Source organism: Anthonomus grandis, chromosome 5 (assembly GCF_022605725.1).
Source record: "Anthonomus grandis grandis chromosome 5, icAntGran1.3, whole genome shotgun sequence".
Taxonomy (NCBI): domain Eukaryota; kingdom Metazoa; phylum Arthropoda; class Insecta; order Coleoptera; family Curculionidae; genus Anthonomus; species Anthonomus grandis.
Window position 1 is genome coordinate 33,683,057 of NC_065550.1, and position 19,816 is coordinate 33,702,872.

At 30.8% G+C, this 19,816-nt stretch overlaps 1 protein-coding gene across 5 annotated transcripts in view; it reads right to left on the reverse strand.

Moving 5' to 3' along the window:
• The window catches only part of LOC126735843 (potassium/sodium hyperpolarization-activated cyclic nucleotide-gated channel 2), a 152,749-nt gene that overhangs the window by 35,359 nt on the left and 97,574 nt on the right, over window positions 1-19,816 (reverse strand). For 3 of the 5 annotated variants that reach the window (XR_007660518.1, XM_050439922.1, XM_050439923.1), the window contains exons 5-7: window positions 15,481-15,617; window positions 4,216-4,359; window positions 336-431 (exon numbers count right to left, since the gene is read on the reverse strand). Coding sequence is in view for 4 of the 5 variants with exons in the window: in XM_050439922.1 (XP_050295879.1) it covers window positions 336-431; window positions 4,216-4,359; window positions 15,481-15,617 (377 nt within the window). In the remaining variant the exon portion in view is untranslated. The remainder of the gene's footprint in view (window positions 1-335; window positions 432-4,215; window positions 4,360-15,480; window positions 15,618-19,816) is intronic. The other 2 variants (XM_050439924.1, XM_050439926.1) reach the window with 1 other exon arrangement.

The following is a 19,816-nucleotide window of genomic DNA, read 5'->3' on the forward strand; positions in this document are numbered from 1 at the left end:
TAGAGAGAAAAAAAATTTAAAATCATCGTTATTTATTGCTATTTTAATTTTTTTAAGAGGTATTTTAAAAACTTCATAATTTCTTTGCTGTTAGAGATAGAGACGTGATTTAAAACTGACACATGCCCCAAACAATTGGTTAACTTTCTTGCATCTATAAAAAAATCATTAGTTTTGCAGAAAAATTAAAAAAATGTTCTGCTATCATAATATAAAGAAATAATAGGACTTTCTTATTCCATAAATTCGATACCACAAAACGCTTTCAAATCCGGACTCTATAATAATGATGGTAGTAATAAGTGCCATGCCAAGCGGCTCTTAAGCGGTTTTACCTTGAAAATGAGGTTGCTTTTCGTGCTCGGCTTGTTCAGATCGGAACTGTAACGACCACGGCGTTCCGTTCGTTTTTTTTGAAGGTTCTGCAAGATCTAGAAAAAGCGAAGAACAGAACAGTTTCACGAGGTCCAGGTGACTCTTTACCATCTTTTGGTGCATTACAACACAACATTTACGCAATAAAAAGCAGCAATTTTCAATTTTTAAACGTCTTGTCGCTTCTCATTGGTCCCCTTTTACGCCATCTTTGGTCTCCCTCCTCAATATTTTAAAGATGGCCAAAGGCGACCAATCAGAAAATGAAGGAGGAGTCAAGACACTGCCAAGTTAAAAGGACGAATAGGAAGGAGCTTCTTGAGTAAAAGTGGGAGGAGCTCAAAGGGAAAGTGGTGGGAGTGGGTGTGTCTTAAAACTGTACCAGCCCTTGAGTGCTTATCGTTTTTTTCTTGCATTGTATAGAAAGAGAACTCGTTGAGTGTTTTTTCTTTTTTCGTGTTCTGCCACACAATACTGTCAATTTAATTAAAGGAAACCATTAACGTCTTGTTTCTGATTGGTCCCTTTTCCGCCATCTTAATTCTCCCACCTTTACCCAAGTTTTACCATTCCAAAGATGGCCAAAGGTGACCAATCAGAAAATTAAGGAGGAGTCAAGACACTACCAAGTTAAAAGGACGAATAGGAAGGATCTTCTTAGTAAAAGTAGAAGGGGCTCAAAGGAAAAATGGTTGGAGTGGGTGTGTCTTAAAACTGTACCTGCCCTTGAGTACTTACAATTTTTTTCTTGCAATATACAGAAAGAGAACTCATTGAATGTGTTTTCTTTTTCCGTGATCTACCACACAATACTGTCAATTTAATTGAAGGAAACCATTAACGTCTTGTTTTTTATTGGTCCTTTTTTCCGCCAACTTTATTCTTCCACCTTTACCCAAGTTTCACCATTTCAAAGATGGCCAAAGGTGACCAATCAGAAAATTAAGGAGGAGTCAAGACACTACCAAGATCAAAGGGCAAATAGGAAGGAGCTTCTTAGTGAAAGTAGGAGGAGCTCAAAGGGAAAGTGGTAGGAGTGGATGGGTCTTAAAACTGTACCAGGTCTTGAGTACTTATAATTTTTTTCTTGCAAGGTATAGAAAGAGAACTCGTAGAATGTTTTTTCTTTTTTCGTCTTTTACCACACAATACTGTCAATTTAATGGAAGGAAACCATTAACGTCTTGTTTCTGATTGGTTCTTTTTTCCGCCATCTTTATTCTCCTACCTTTACCCATGTTTCACCATTTCAAAGATGGTCAAAGGTGACCAATCAGAAAATTAAGGAAGAGTCAAGACATTACGAAGATCAAAGGACAAATAGGAAGGAGCTTCTTAGTGGATGTGGGAGGAGCTCAAAAGGAAAGTGGTGGGAGTGGGTGTGTCTTAAAACTGTAACAGCCCTTGAGTTTTTATCGTTTTCTTCTTGCATTGTATAGAAAGGGAACTCGTTGAATGTTTTTTCTTTTTTCGTCTTCTACCACAAAATCATGTCAATTTAATTGAAGGAAACCATTAACGTCTTGTTTCTGATTAGTCCTTTTTTTTCGCCATCTTTATTCTCTTACCTTTACCCATGTTTCACCATTTGAAAGATGGCCAAAGGTGATCAATCAGAAAATGAAGGAGGAGTCAAGACACTACCAAGTTAAAAGGACAAATAGGAAGGAGTTTCTTAGTGAAAGTAGGAGGAGCTCAAAGGGCAAGTGGTGGGAGTGGGTGTGTCTTGAAACTGTAACAGCCTTTGAGTTCTTATCGTTTTTTTCTTGCATTGTATAGAAAGAGAACACGTTGAATGCTTTCTCTTTTTTCGTATTCTACCACACAATACTGTAAATTTAATTGAAGAAAACCATTAACGTCTTGATTCTAATTGGTCCTTGTTTTCACCATCTTTATTCTCCCCTCCTATTCATGTTTCATCAATTCATAGATGGCCAAAGGTGACCAATCAGAAAATGAAGGAGGAGTCAAAACACTACCAAGTTAAAAGGACGAATAGGAAGGAGCTTCTTGAGTAAAAGTAGGAAGAGCTCAAAGAGAAAATGGTGGGAGTGGGTGTGTCTTGAAACTGTAACAACCCTTGAGTTCATATCATTTTTTTTGCAATGTATAGAGAGAGAACACGTTGAATGTTTTTTCTTTTTTCGTCTTCTACCACAAAATACTGTCAATTTAATTGAAGGAAATCATTAACGTCTTGTTTCTGATTGGTCCTTTTTTTCACCATCTTTATTTTCCCTCCTACCCATCTTTCATCATTTCAAAGGTGAACAATCAGAAAATTAAGGAGGAACCAAGACACTACCAAGATCAAGAGGCAAATAGGAAGGAGTTTCTTAGTGAAAGTAGGAGGAGCTCAAGGCAAAGTAGTGGGAGTGGGTGTGTCTTGGAACTATAACAGCCCTTGAGTTCTTATAATTTTTCCCTTGCAATGAATAGAAAGAGAACACGTCGAATGCCTTCTCTTTTTTTGCACAAAATTGTGAATTTAATTAAAGAGAACCATTAACCCCTTATTTCTGATTGGTCCTTTTTTCGGCCGTCTTTATTTTCCCTCACTCTTTTCACCTACAAAAAAAGGGAGGAGTCAAGAGAGGTGTTTGAACATTAATGGTAAATTGAATGAGGCGGAGCTTCTTAGTAGACCTAGGTGGAGCTTAAAAAAAAGGAGGGAGTGGCTCACTTTATAACAATTCTGATGGTTTTTAATTTAATTTTTAAAAAAATTATCAAATTATTTTTTTGCTATTGATTGATCAATCTTTATTCTCCCCACTTTATCACACCCACCGCATCATCATAACCTCTGGTAGTGGAAGGTCCTTAAAAAGAGGTGGAGGGAGAGAGGCATGTCTTGACTCCACCCATTTTGTAGACGTGTAAAATTAAAGTTCTGCCATCTACATAATATACAACTAATGCAGTGTCTAATTTTTTATAATAGATGGCATTGTGGTAAAGTGGGAGGGATCATAATGGGAAGGGCTTAAAAAGAGAGAGGTGTGGGAAGGGTGTGTCTTATATATCTTGGATCGCAGATATCTGAGAAACTCGGAATGAAAGGACCGATTTAATGGGAACTTAAATTCTCTTCAAAATAATTTAAATTATTTTCCTATATGTATGATGGGCAATACAGCAGCATAAATTCGCTTTATGCTTCTTAAGGCAGCATTATGGATCGAAAAGCGCATTTTTAGCCGACCTAAGCGATTTTCGGGAGGCCAATAAGGGCAATTCAAAAAATTAATTTTTGAACTGCCCCGAATATTTTTTTAATGGCACTCCTTATTTATTGCAGGATTTTTTTTTGGAAATTATTATCATGCATTTTAAGGCTAGCCCTCGTATCGTACAGGACGGGTCCCAAAATTAATTAAAGTATCATCACTTTTAATTTAAAATTAAAATTAAAAAACATGCTTATAAAAAGTCTTACCTTAACAGCTAAATAATACCTTAAGAGCTAAAAGCTTTGGAACTGTGTTAAGTAGCTTTGTGAGTTGAGACGACATGTTTACGAAAGAGGAAGAGAGAAAGAAAGAGACACAGAGAAAGAGAGAAGAAATAAAAAATAAAAAAAACCAACAGACCTTTTCGGAAATCCAAAATGTCATTCTTACGGATTCGGAGGTCTAGAATTAACTATTTAAAAGAAAAAACATTGAAATTTTAACGCACTTTATCAATTTAATATAATGATCGATAATTTTTTTTTTTAACTCACTAGTTTAGTGATGGTGTTCGTGTGGCAAACCTACTGTACTAAAAATAGTGATTAGCTGATATCAAAAAATTAAGACTAAAAAAGCGAGTATAAATTAAGAAAACACTTACGTAAACTTCCTCCCATTGGCTGACGTAACGCACCAAACGGGATAACCTTAAAAGACGTACGAGAGAGAGCAGTTTGGCCAATCTTAGTATCCTCAATGCCCTGCCTGCGTGTAGAAATTGAAAACTATCTCCATAATCCTGGAACTAAGAGAGATAAGGATAAAGGGTAGATTTATAGATTGAAGAAGGATGATAGAAAAAAATGTGTAGGGAATGAGGAGGAAAAGAGGAAGAAAAAATCGAACGCCATTATTAAATCGTTCATTGACGTGAACGTTAAATGTACAAATAGAAAATGAAAGAGTAAAAAAAGAAGAGCAACAAACAGTACAGAAACTAAAAAGAATCACGAAGAATATTAAAATAATAAAGAGAAAAAACGTTCTTGAGAGAGAAAACAGATATTGAGAGAAAAGAGAGGATCTATATGAGCATTTTTTATGTGGAATCGACAATTTTCAAGATATTTTGATCTAAACATGTTGCAAACCTTCTTACACCTGATATATCCTTAAATATCTTAGTATCTATTAGACCAGGAAAAAATGTGTAGAAGACAAAGTTGTAGACTGGATTATGCTTTACAAGAATGATTCAAATAATTTTTTGTGTAGAGTTTATGATTCTCAAGATATTTTGATTTGAACATTTTGTCAAGGCATACCTTCTTTCTCCTGAAAAATTCTTGAAAATCTTAGTGTCTACAATTCAAAAAACAAAATTTTTAGAAGGTAAAATTGTAGACTGAATCATGCTTTACAACAATTATTTCATTTAGTCCTATTGGACCAATGAAAAATCAGTAAAGAGTATCAGTAATCTGAGCAAAAAGGTATAGTAGAGAGAAATGAAACAAAAATATTAATTTGAAAGAAAAAACGAGAGAGATAGAGAAAGAGAGGAGAGAGTACAAGAAGAATGTTAAATAAAGAATAATTTGGCTAAAAAAAAGGAAACAATTTGGAGGAAGAAGAAGAGGAGAAGGCGACTAGGACAAGAAAAAAAATGAAATGTGTGTGATTATTGTGGGACTGAAAAAAAATATAAATTTTATAATAGTAATATTAATACTAATATAGAATGAGAAATAAAAAAAGAAAAGCAACAAACAGTAAAGAAAAATCACAAACGATATTAAAATAATAAAGACAAAAAAAGATCTTAGAAGAGAAAACAGATGAACTCCATTTGTGGTGGTATAGTGAAGAGAAAGAAAACTTGAAAGAGCAAGAGAGGGAGAGAGAGAGTTGCTGAAAAATATCCATATAATCCGGTAATAAAAAAACATCACTTAAATAAAAATTGAAGGAAAAATGGTAAAGAATAAGAAAAAATGCAGTGGAAAAAGAAGAAGAGAAAGAGACAAAAATAAGAAAGAAATTGAGTGCGATACTACTATATGCTTCCAAAATTTAATATTAGTAATAATATTAATAATAGAGAACAAACAAACAGTAAGGAAAAGAAGAATAATCACAAGTTATGTTAAAATAATAAAAGAAAAAACAATTTTAGAAAAAAATTAGATGTTCTATCTGTAATGGAATAGTGAAGAGAAAGAAAACAAGATATATATTCGAAAAACCAGAAGAAATAGAGAGAGCGAGAGAAAGAGAAATTTGGAAGAAAAGAGAAATGAAAAATGCACTAAGGGGAGTTTAGAGGAAGAAGAGAAGAAGGTGACAAGGACAAGGAAAAAAAATGAATAAGTGTGATTATTGTGTGCCTAGAAAAAGATTATAAATTTAATAATAAATAGAAAGAAATAAAAAATGGAGAGCAACAAACAGTAAAGAATAAAAGAAGAATCACGAATAATGTTAAAATAATAAAGACAAAAAACGATCTTAAGGGAGATAATAGATCGTATATCTGTAGTCGTAGAGTGAAGAGAAAGAAAACAGAAATCATAATAAGCCTTTAGCCTTTAATAATAATAAGCCTTTATTTCCAACAGGCAACTTGCCCAATAACAGGAAACAGTTGCAAAACAATGAAAAATATAGTTAAAAAAAACACACACAAACAAACCTAAAAGAACGAAAAGAAAAGAAAAAAAGTAAAGTAAAGTCACAATCTCAAAAGTTATCCAAAAAATTAGAACAAATAACGATTAATATGATATAAAAACCCAATTATAAAAGTTTAACAAGATAATCACATATTCAATAAAATTAAATTAAATTAACTGCAATATATCTACTAACTATAACTTAAACACATGGGTCTTAATGCCAAGAGTAATGATCCACCAAGATATCGACAATCACATGAACCGGAGAGAAATTTATATCGCACATGTTACAGATCCGATTAAATATAGCGCATATTGTATATAGTGGCGATTTCAACAGGATCTTAGTATGAGGCCTTGGCAGAAAGAATGTTAGGGGATGTCTGGCATTAAGCCTAGGCACCTTGAAACGTACACCAGAAAGAAGTACAGGACTATCAATGAATCCATTCAGTAACCCATGCAGGAATTTTACAGAGAAGATCATTGTGTAGATTGAAGCGTTCCAATAGTTGCCGATGATCAAACCCTCTTACCGAATATATGCCATCCTGCCTATATGCCAAAAACTTAGCAAATCTGCGCTGAACAGATTCAAGGAGACCAACATGATTCTGATAGAGCGGGTTCCATATAATGCAGCCAAACTCCAGTTTTGATCTCACAAAGCAACAGAAAAGCAGTCTTAATGTAGATTCCAAAGTAAAACTCTGAGAACTTCTAATTATGAACCCAAACCTTTTCAGGGCTGACTTGACTATGTTGTTGAAGTGTGGAACGAATGTAAATTCAGAGTCAAAGGTGATACCAAGATCAAAAATTTGCTCTATTATACTCAAAATAGTATCATTAATAAAATAATCAAAATTTAAGGGTGTTTTTGATCTAGAGTAACTGACCACACTACATTTAGCCGCATTCAAGCCTCATCTGTTAACAGCGCACCATACCTCCAATGTATTTAGACAGTTCTGAAGAAAAACACAATCCTCCAAACCATATGCATTTAAATATAGCTTCAAATCATCGGCAAAAGCCAGCCTATGACAAGTGAGTGACTCAATCAAGTCATTTATAAAAAAACTAAACAGGAGCGGACCCAGGTTCGAGCCCTAGTGGCACACCCGACGTTACGTTAAAAAGTTTCGATTTAAAGCCCTCATATTCAACATATTGAGATCTACCAATCAAGTAGGAATTAAATAAATTAAATAATCTCCCTGAAAAACCATACTGAGTTAATTTATGCAGCAAAATATAGTGATCTATCCGATCAAAGGCTTTTTGGAAGTCGGTATAAATAACATCGACTTGAGTATTAACATCAAGTCGATGTTATTTATATATATATAGAAATATAAATTAGAAAAAGCAGAGGAGAGAGGGAGAGGAAGAGAAAGATGGGGAGCAAATATAAGAAATTGCTGAAAAATATTCACATAATCTAGTAACAAAAAATATAATTTGACTAAAAAAAGGAGGAAAATGTTAAAGAAGAAAAAATGCCTTAAGGACAATGTCGAGGAAAAGGAGGAGGAAAGAGAAAAAAATAGGAAAAAATCAAGTGTGATGTGCCTGAAAAAAATTATGAATTTAATATACGTAACTATAATAAAGAAAAAACATCTTAAGGGAGAAACAGATGGTCCATCTGTGATGGTATACTGAAGTGAAAGAGAACGAAATATAAATTTGAAAGATCAGGAGAGAGATAAGGAATGTGTGCCTGGAAAAAGATCATAAATATAATTATAGTAATATTATTAATATCGAATGAAAATATTTAAAAGGAATAAGCGTAAAAAAAAGAAAAATCACGAAATATCTTAAAATAATACAAAATCTTAAAAAGGGAAATAAAGAAAAAGAAAATATTAATTTGAAAGAGTAGGCGTGAAAGACAGAGAGAGAGAGAGGAAAATATACGAAACTGCTTTAAAAATTGTTCATATAATTTGTTAATAAAAAAATAGTCAGATAGACTAAAAAAATGAAGAAAGAAATTAAAAGAAGAAGAAGAAGAAGTAGAAGAAGAAAAAATGTAATAAGAAGACTTCAGAGTAAAAAGAGGAGAAAGTGACAAAGACAAGGAAAAAATATGAATATGCATGTCTGGAATAATTATATTTATGTAAGCATATAAAGAGTTATTAGTTCAGGACAAGTAAACAAGAATTCAAAAAAAAATATTAAAATTACGAAAAGAGAAGGTAAGAAGAAGCTAAAAAACGCCTTAGCCAAAAAGTATTTAAAAAAAAACAAAGTGTAATTGACGAATGAAATAAGAAATATATAAGGAATAAAGAAGAGAGGAAAAACTAAAAAAGTGACGATTAAGAGATAAAGTTATGAAAAAAATATGTTTTTATATATACAGTGTGACCCATTTGTTTTCGGGTCCCCCTAATAAAAAGTTTATATTTGGTGCGATTTTGCTCGGGTTTTTTTTTAAATGTTAGGTCCAGAAAAACTGCATCATTATAACAAAAAAAAATTCTGCCATGCAAATTCCAAGGTCTACTAATGTCAGTTTTTAAGGGCCAAATTTTAAAAAACCATGCTAGGCATTTTTTTAGCAAAAAATTGTGCACACCACTGGATTTGGCATCCCCCAAAACGGCCTTATACCAAATTTCACCAAAAAATATTAAGTATTAACAATTTTATAACAAAAAATAAAAAGGGAAATTATGCATTTATTTACATTTAAAAATGTGTAGATAGCCATGAAAAAAAAACAAATTGAACAAAGATAATAAAAGCAAATAACAATTCTAAACTAAATACAAATAATAAACTAACAAAAATAAATACAAATAAAATAAAAACAACAAACAAAAAAATTAAAAATTAACCGCTACTAAATTTTTGAAATTTCTACTAATCCACCATTGTTTTCTATGCATTTTACATTCCTTTTGCCTACATTTAAAATAACTTTACGGACTTCTAATAACTTTACGGCTCTGAAGTTATTTCTGAACAAGCCTGGATTATTCTGACTTGTATATCTTCTAAATTTTGAGGTCTTGATTTGTACACTTTTTCTTTAAGTAAGCCCCAGAAAAAAAAATCGAGTGGCGTTAAGTCAGGGGATACCGGTGGCCACTCAACGAAAGGACTGTTTCGTCCTATCCAACAGTTTTCAAAATGTTCATTTAACCAGTCTCTTACTAAACGAGCATTATGGACAGGACAACCATCTAATTGGAACTTCAAATTAAGGTGATATCTTAAGGGTAAATCTTCTAATGCGTTAGAAAATTCATTCTCAAGAAAATTCAAAAATTCAATTGTATTCAAATTACCATTAAAGAAAAAAGGGCCAATAATTTTGTCGCTTAGTATTCCACACCAAACGTTAATTTTTTGCGAATACTATCTCCTTGCATTTATTATAAATTCTGGATTCTGCACGGACCAGTGGCGGCAATTTTGACTGGAGACTACGCCATTTGTGGTAAAAGTGGCTTCATCGCTAAAAAGGATTTCATCTAGAAAGTTTCTGTTGTTTAAATATTCTCCCTGAAGCCAATAGCAAAACTCTAATCTTCTTGCCTAGTCACCATCCTCTAAGGTGTGTAAAAATTTTGGCTTAAATGCTTTTATGTTATTTTTTTGCAAACATCTTCTTATACTTTCTCTGGGGATGTTAAGGACCAAACTAGCCGTTCTGACACTACTTCGAAGATTGCCGTTAAAATATTTCAAAATGTAATTTTCATTTCTTCTGAGCCCACGCCGTCCATTATGTCTATTTTTAAGTAGATTTTTCGAAACAGATCCTGTTTCATTGAAAATTTTATTAACACGTTGCACAGTACAGGACTTACTGGTCTATCAGGATGTCTAATATTAAATTCTCTGGCAGCTTCTCTCATCGAACGCGTGTTACCACCAACAAGACGAACAATTTCAATTTTTTCTCTTAAATTTAAATTTTCCATGATTACTAATACTATCTAAACACGTTCTATTACCACTTTTGACAGTTAGATGTCAAATGTGATTATTCAATATTTCAATAATTTGTAGACACAATAGAGTTCAATTTCAATCAAAGAGTTTTTTTATATTTTTTGGCGAAATTTGGTATAAGGCCGTTTTGGGGGATGCCGAATCCAGTGATGTGCACAATTTTTTGCTAAAAAAATGCCTAGCATGGTTTCTTAAAATTTGGCCCTTAAAAACTGACATTAGTAAGCCTTGGAATTTGCATGGCACAATTTTTTTTTGTTATAATGATGCAGTTTTTCTGGAACATTTTCTAACATTTAAAAAAAACCCGAGCAAAATCGCACCAAATATAAACTTTTTATCAGGGTGACCCGAAAACAAATGGGTCACACTGTATTTTCTTTTAAATTTTTTCACTTCTTGTTTTAGTTTTCCTTTTTTATCTGATTCTTTTAAAAATTCTATTTTTATCCTTTGAGAAAAATTGATCATCCTATTTCAAGATGTTATTTAATCGACTCTAGTGATTCATTTACTATAAAAGTCAATATAATAAGAATAGATAAAATAACGTAATAAATGTAGATTTGCAAAAAATCTTAATATTATATAGGCTTTTTAATATAATAATTTCTTTTTTTTTTTAATTTCTGGCAAAGTCTTATTTTTAGGCATTTTTCTAAAAAAATGTCCAATTTGTATAGTTATGACATTTGTAAAAATAATTAATTTAGTGAATTTTCTATGAAACTTTCCATAATTTTAAAACGTTTCTAGTTTTCAAAAGCAAACATAAAACAATTACACTTTAATTTTTTGCTGGTCTTTTATAACGCTTTTTATAGCAACAAAATCGTAAATAGTATTTATTATGATAGATTTAACCAAATAATAAAGACATCAACTAGAGTAACGCCAAATCGTCAGATGCCGATTGATTATTTAATTTTAAATAATAAGCACTTTCAGCATAAAATCCAACTCCTAAAAAAATCATTCGACTATATCAATCACTATTAGTAAACAAGAAGAACCTAAACAAAGTTCAATGATATCTTAATAATTATGATTGTAATAAACTGCTTATAATGAATTGGATCAAAAGTTGTACGGATGTCAACTTACTAGCTAATAGCTTAGTTGCTGATATTTAAAAACATAATGACAATATAAACAAGGGAAAGATAAAAACAAAAATAGTTAATGTACTAAGAAAACATGAAAAATATTAACCTTCAGAGAACGAAAAATTAAAATAAAATTAAAAACGAACAGACGCATTTAGAAATAAAATGGAAAAATAAGTGATAAGTTGCTTTCTTGACGAAACAAGAATAGACATTTAATAATATCTTGTCCTCTTCTTTCTCTTGATTTTTCAAATAAAACTTGTTCTTTTTTAATTGATTTTAACATACTTCCTCCCCGTTCTTCTCCTTACTATCTTTCCATTTATTTTTGTTTGCTTTTAAATTGCTTACTTGGTGTATTCATCCCTTTCGGGGTTAATTAAAGTGAAAAGTTGAGACAGATTGAGTGTCTGTGATAAAAATTAATTTATGTAAAAATGCATGATACATAATACTTAGACCTTTTTGGCATAAAACGTAAATGGCAATTAATAAATTTAAGACAATTTAGTAAGTGATTAAAGATTAAAGAGAATGCCCATAAATAAAACCACAAATTGTGGAAAAACTAAGATAAGAAAACGTAAATAATTAAAATCCAAAAACTGAATGAAACAATTTTTTTTTCTGTTAATAAATTACCACAAAACATTCCGGTAAATCCCAAGTTTTGATTACAAACAACCGCCATTTTAAATATCTTTAAAAGCTCCTCTTTGTACCGAACAAGACCACGTGAAAAAAAAAACCTGGATAGCAACTACTCCCAACTGACCACGGGCCCAAAAACCCCCTTTTGTTCAGGAAAAACAAACCGACCTCGGGCTCTCGTCTGTCTGACGCTACGAGTTCCATTCAAACCCACTATTATAGAATCGTAAAGTTTCGAAGAGAGAACCAGAAATTAAAATGCGAGGGTCTTTGTTTCATTTTTTTGTTTGTTTCTTGTTCGACTACCTTTTCATTTCAACCCTGAATGGGACGGATGAATGAGTGACTCAGTTCAACGTTTACAGGGTGTCTGTGAACTAAGACATTTTATGTAGTAGAAAGTAAATCAATAGGCAAGGAACAGTTATAAGAAGATGAAGAACAAAGAGGAAATGTTCTAATAATAAACGTTTTAAAAATGATTGTTTTTAGTCAAATGATCTTAACTGTTTAATGTTCCCACTTTTTTATACTGTTTTATTTTATTACAGTTGTAGCTCTTTATTTCTAATTTAATTTCAAATTCAATTTTATATTTATCTCTTTATATGAAAAAGAAACAAACCATTCTTCTCTGGCATGTTTTATCTACTCTCTTCTTCTTTATTAATTTTCTTCTTCTTCTTTCTTTTTATATAGAGACTTCACAAAAAAGATTTACATGCCATAGGCATTTTAATTTGTTTGTTTCTTCCTTTATTTTCTTAGCTTATTTGTACAATGTTATTATGGGTATTGATTTGATTCTTCGTAATTTGTTGTCAACTCGTCTCTTCTCTATTAATTTTTCTTTCCTTTGTATTAACAATAATTTTTGTTACAGTTTTTTAACGAAAAAAAGGAGAGGAGAAACTAAGAAGATGAAAAAGGAAAAAGAGAGTGAGTGTACTGCCTGAAAAAAATGCTCATTCGCTCAAATAAAAGAACAAATAAAATAAAGAAAAAGTGATAATTAATATTTAAAAGAAAAATGATATACGGGAAGAAAATAAGAAAAAGTAAAATCTTTGGTTCGTTTTGGGAAAAGTTATTGAGTGATAGAGAGATAGAGAGGAGAAGAACAAGTGATAATGTATATAAGAAACAAGAACCACATATATAGGGTGTTTCCATTAAAATCCATGCTAAAAAGTTCGTTCTGAAGGCACATTATATGCCTAATAAGCATTATTCAAAAAAAGTCTACTTTTTCAAAAGCTTTTGCCCACCTTAAGTTTTCTTCTGTAATTTATTTGACTTTATGTTCTTTTCTCTCTCTTGTTTTTTAAATCCTTTGGTTTTGTCTTTTCTGCGTGGATATTCATTTTCTAAAAAATGATGTGCTGGCAAAATAAAAGTGGCAGAGAAAATAAGAGATAATAATAGAAAAAGATAAGAAGGTGAAGAAGAAGAAGAAGAAGAAGAAGAAATAAGGATCAAGTTTTCGTCTGGTTTAAAAAAAGCATTAAAAAAATGAAAATGTATGAATAATAAGAATTAAGAAAAAAGATAAAAAGAAAAGATAAGACAGAAAAAAAGAAACAAACAGACAATAAAAAGTCAAAGTAAAATGGAATAAGGAGAATAAGAAGAAAAAAAGGGATTAGCTGAAAAAGGAAATTAATACAAAGAAAAACAATGTAGGAAAAAATATTCTAATAAAATTGAAAAGAAACAACAAGAAATCTGAATTACAACTTCGCTAAATAAACTTATATGAAAAAGGGGAAAAGAGAGAGAAGAATAAAAAAGAGGAGAAGCTAAGAAGAAAAGCTATGGATGGAAAAATCAAATTCTTATTTATATATTATGTACCTCTATTTCAGTCTAAAAATTAGAAAAGAATGGAAATAAAATAATGTTTTTTGGGTATAATTAGACACATTATGAAAAAAAAACACCATTTCCAGGCGATTCCAACACTATTCAAAAAATGACACGATCATATAGAAAAAGGTGGAAAAATCGAATCTTCGTTTATATATCCCTATCTCAGTCTAAAAATTAGATAAGGATGGGAATAAAATGGTATTTTTCGGGTATAATTAGACACATTACGAGAGAAAAACACTATTTGCAGGCGATCCAAACACTATTCAGAAAATGAAACGATGATATATAAAATAGGTGAAAAAATCGAATTCTCATTTATATATCCCTGTCATAGTCTAAAAATTAGAAAAAGATGAAAATAAAATTTTTAAGTACAATTAGACACATTATACATAAAAATAAATAAATTACAGAAAAAAATTTAAAGTGAGCACATTTTTTCAATATTAATTTATATTCCTTCAAAACAAACTTTTTGGCATAGAGTTGTAGAATTTACATTACCATGAATATTTTTGAGGTTTGTTCCCCTTTCCCTTTATCACTTGTTCTGTCTGCTCCTCTCACTCTCTTCCAGTGATTTTTTCTAATAATTTCTCTTTTCATTGCTTTTCTTATTTATATTCCTTTTGTCAGTTAAACATTATTAACTTCAATTTCTTATTTTATTTGTTCATTTATTTCAGGGAAAGAATCGCTTTTTCTAGGCAGGCAATAGCCACACCCACTCTTTTTTTCCTTCTTTATCTCCTTAGCTTCTCCCTTTTTTATTTTACATGTTTATTTTTTCTTTAATAATTTTCTTTTTACGAGTACAGACAATTAAAAATAATTTGCTTTATCTTTCTTAACCTGCCTTTTTCTTCAGCTTGTTTCTTTCTCTTCTCCTTATCACATTTTCTGCGTCTTTCAATCTTGACAAACAGTTGACTTTTTCATGTTTATTTATCTCCAGTTTCTTTCACAGGTTTTCATCTCATTTCTATATTTTCCTATTAATACCTCAATGCTTTTCAGTTTTTTTTTGCATTTTTTCCAAAAAATAATCATAAATATATAATCCATGGAGAAAGGACAAAAAAACCAAAAGAAAGTGAGAAAGAAAAGAACAAGCAGTCAAATAAATTACAGAAGAAAATTTATGGTGAGCAAAAACCTTTAAGAAAGCAGAGAGGGAAAGAGAGAAAAGGATTTTTTTTGAATAATGTATATTAGGAATACAGGATGCCTTACACCTTTTGGCATGTATATCTTCATATATTTGAAACGTTAGAGGAATGAAGTGTTGCCATATCGTCTATATTTTCCTAAAAGCACTAAAAATCTCCATCGCCACTTTTATACAGGACAGCTTCTAGAGCACACGTGTCACGAACAATAAGTCCTCGATAAATTCTATTAGTCTCGACAAAAGCTGGCAAGTTGCTCGAGAGCTTTTACCTTTTTTTTTTCTTTTTTTTTTTTCTGGAAAACTTTACTTTATGGCTCTTAATTTGAAATTTGGTTAAAACGCGCGGATATTGTTCGCGACACAATGGCCTTACTCCCCGTCTTTCGAATGATAAAAAATTCATTTTAACCGAGGAGGGAAAGTTTCCAGGCGAATTCTTTAACACTCCTTTTTTTATCATTAGAACTTACTTGGTTAAAAATTAAAAACATATAGTCTAATGGAATGGATGAGATAAGGTCCAGGAAGAACCACGTGCGTAGATAATGCCTGGCGATTAGTCGTGGATCTAAGATGACTTGTTCTGCGTTGTCTTGCTGCATTATACCTAAAAAAGAATTTTAAAAAAATCATTTTTGGGCCATTTAATGAATTATCCAGTAAAAAAAAATCATCCTTTTTCCTCCTTTTAATGTCATGACATAAATTATTCGTTTTAAAAACTGGTATTTCAAGAAGTATTTCCCTTTAAATTCTTGTGGGATATTATTGGGATATACCAGGCAGGTCTGTTATTATTAGCATGAAAATGAAAAATCCTGTTTATAGTAGGAAAACTAGGGGTACGTAAGCAGTTTTTTTGATATTTCCTGTAGGAATTAAGTTTTCCTTAAAAAACTGCTTAACTGCCTGGAATAAAAATTACGTTATTTTTCAAGTGTCTGGTCCAAAATAATTATTTTATTTATTCCAGGCAGCAACTCAATTGGAGACTTTCCAGTTTTAATTGCAGTAGCCTAATTACAGACATTTTTTAGTGCTTCAATTGCCTGGAATAGAAACATTATTTTGTTTCTTCCAGACAGTTAAATTAAAATTCTTTAAATTTTTTAACTACAAGAAACTGTAAAAATAATAAAACTCCTCATTCACAAATTGATCCTCTTATAATATTTATAGTTCGTATTATTGATCAAATAATTGTTTTTTTTTTTTTGAATCGATGTTTAGTGAGTTTTTTTTTTTGTTAATTTATTCTCAAATTTTTCCCATTTTTCCATTATGTTTAACTCTGGCTTAAAATTTATTTTTTTTAAATCTTTTGTTGATTAATTCATTATTGATAATTTTGCATTAATTTGGAAAAACTCTTTTCACTTCTTGACAATCTATCTACATCATATCATATTTTATTTATATATGTAGGTAGCACATTTTCGCTAAATCAATATACATTATTGTTATTAAAACTAGTCAAAATCTCTATACTTTTGTATTTTTTTAATATAAATATTAAATACTGTTTAATTTTTTTATACTATGTATTGAATTAGTCATAAATACATTTTGATTTTTTTTCTACATGCCTTATAAAGGCCTCCCTGACTTAAATTTAAACAGAATATAATATAATATAATATTCATTTTAAAATATATCAAATTATAGTTTTTTCCAATCAAATGTTTACTTTTTGATTAGAATGTTAATTTTTGTATATTTCTTTATGATTAAGGTAAAATGAAAATCTTGCAGTCTCCCTCCACTTATTTATTAAATATTCAGTTATGCAAAACTCCCGACATGTTTCGGACACAGCGGTGTTCATCATCAGGGGATAAAAGGTTTAAAATTGGTATTAGATATACGCCCCAGGGTTTCATTCCATGTCAAAAAACTCTCTATTTATTTTTTTTTTAAAATTTTATTTTATGTTTAGTTTTTTATATATATATTTTTATAAAAAACCTACAAAGTGGTTTAAATTAATTTATTAGTGACAATTTGGCCAAATTTGCTTGGCTAGTCCCGGAATTTTAAAAATACATAATGACAGATTAGTCTAAATATTTACGAATATTCCTTTTAATATGAAGGATTTATTTTAATAGTTTTTTTAGTCAATTGTTTTATTTTTTCTTTTAATTAATTAAATATTGAATGTGCACCAAAATTAATTATGTTTTTTTTTTATTTAAAAGTTTTTAATGATAGTTTTTATTTACCTTCCCAAAATATCCGATTTAAATGAAATAAATATGAAAAATTCAGACTTTTACTTCACTTTGCTAAGTTTTCTCTTCCTGTTAATATATATATTTTTTTTTTACAATGAATTGTTCAATTTTTAGAAGTACTCATGACTCAATAATAAAAGCAATATTAATTCCTAAACCCAAAATACTGACAACGTAATGCCTTTTTTCCGGGAGTTTTGTGGATAATCCAGGAGTTTTCTTAAAAAATTACATTTTCCGTCAAAAGATTTCTCAACTGCCTGGAATAGAAAATTATATTATTCTTGAAATGTCTGGACGAACATAATTATTTTATTTATTCCAGGCAGTTGAGGAATAAAGTAACTCAACTAAGTAATGGATATTTCCACATCTTTACCACCAATTGTTTTATGGAGGATATATTCTCGTGCTTTAACTGCCTGGAATAGAAAACTCTATTATTCTTCAAATGCCTGGACGAACATAATTATTTTATTTATTCCAGGCAGTTGAGAAATAAAGTAACTCAACTAAGTAATGGATATTTCCACATCTTTACCACCAATTGTTTTATGGAGGATATATTCTCGTGCTTTAACTGCCTGGAATAGAAAACTCTATTATTCTTTAAATGCCTGGACAAGAAATTATTTGCTTCTTTTCTTTTAATTAATTTTTCCTTTTTTTCAGGTAGTTTTGTTGGTAATTGTAATGTTGAATAATAGAAATGAAGTCTCAAAGGTACTCAACTGCCTGCACGAATATTCAGGTATTTGAAGAATAAAACAACTTAAATTTCCCGGGAGTTCTGGGGATAATCCAGGAGTTTTCTTTAGAAATGACATTTTCCCTCAAAAGATTGCTTAACTGCCTGGAATAAAAAATTCTGTTATTTTTCAAATTCCTGGAGGAACATAATTATTTTTTTATTCCAGGCAGTTAAGGAATAATGTAACTCAACTAAGTAATGGATATTTCCACATTTTTACCACCAATTGTCTTATGGAGGATACGTTCTCGTACTTCAACTGCCTGGACGATAAATTATTTCCTTCTTTCAGGCAATTGGATCAGTTTTCATTTCCGAAAAATGAACAATTTTCTTTAAGCTTATTTTCCCTTTTTCCAGGCAGTTTTATTGGTAATTGTAATGTTTATTAATAGAAATGAAGTCTTTCTTCTCAAAGGTACTCAAATGCCTGGACAAAAATAAATATTTTATTTATTCGAGACAGTTAAGGAATAAGGTAACTCAACTAAGTGATAGATATTTCCACATTTTTACCACCAATTGTCTTATTGAGGATATGTTCGCTTGCTTCAACTGCCTGGACGAAAAATTGTCCTTCTTCCATTTCTATTTCCAAATAATTACCAATTTTTTTTAGGCCATTTTCCCCTTTTCCAGACAGTTTTATTGGTAGTTGTAATGGTAATTAATAGAAATGAAGTCTTTCTTCAAAAAGGTACTCAACTGCCTGGACGACGAAAATGCAGGTTCTTGAAGAATAAAAGAACAGATTATTCCTCTTATAATCAACTATAACCAGACATTAAAAAAAATTAGATAATAAATCTGCCTTCTTATAAAAACCCAATTTACCCATTCAACGAGCTCCTAACCGATTACCTTTAACACAATTCAGGGTGATTTCCGATAGGCCTGAAGGGAAATATCGAAAATTACGATCTATCTATCCATCCATCTACGGATCCGATATTATTAAACCTTGGGCTCTATTTGAGGAAATGAAAGAGAGCCTTTTACTATAAGGTCAATATCGTTTAATAAATAATTCAAGACGAGTATGAATTGAGGTTTTTCTTTTAGGGGGTAATCGATGGAACCGTGGAATGTATCTATATTTAGTTAAAATACTGATAAAGTAATCCTTTTTTTCCCGGGAGTTCTGGGGATAATCCAGGAGTTTTCATTAGAAATAACATTTTCCCTCAAAAGATTGCTCAACTACCTTGAATAGAAAATTCTATTATTCTTCAAATGCCTGGATGTAAATAATTATTTTATTTATTCCAGGCAGTTGAGGAATAAAGTAACTCGACTAAGTAGTGGATATGTCCACATTTTTACCACCAATTGTTTTATAGAGAATATGTTCTCGTGCTTTAACTGCCTGGACGAGAAATTATTTCCTTCTTTTCTTTTAATTATTTTTTCCTTTTTTTCAGGTAGTTTTGTTGGTAATTGTAATGTTGAATAATAGAAATGAAGTTTTTCTTCTTAAAGGTACTCAACTGCCTGGACGAAAATTCAAGTACTTGAAGGATAAAACAACTTAAATTTCCCGGGAGTTCTGGGGATAATCTAGGAGTTTTCTTTAGAAATGACACTTTTCCTCAAAAGATAGCTCAACTGCCTGGAATAGAAAATTATATTATTCTCCAAATGCCTGGACGTAAATATATATTTTATTTATTCCAGGCAGTTGAGGAATAAAATAACTCAACTAAATGATGGATATTTCCACATTTTTACCACCAATTGTTTTATAGAGGATATGTTCTCGTGCTTCAACTGCCTGGACGAGAAATTGTCCTTCTTCCATTTCCATTTTCAAAAAATGAACA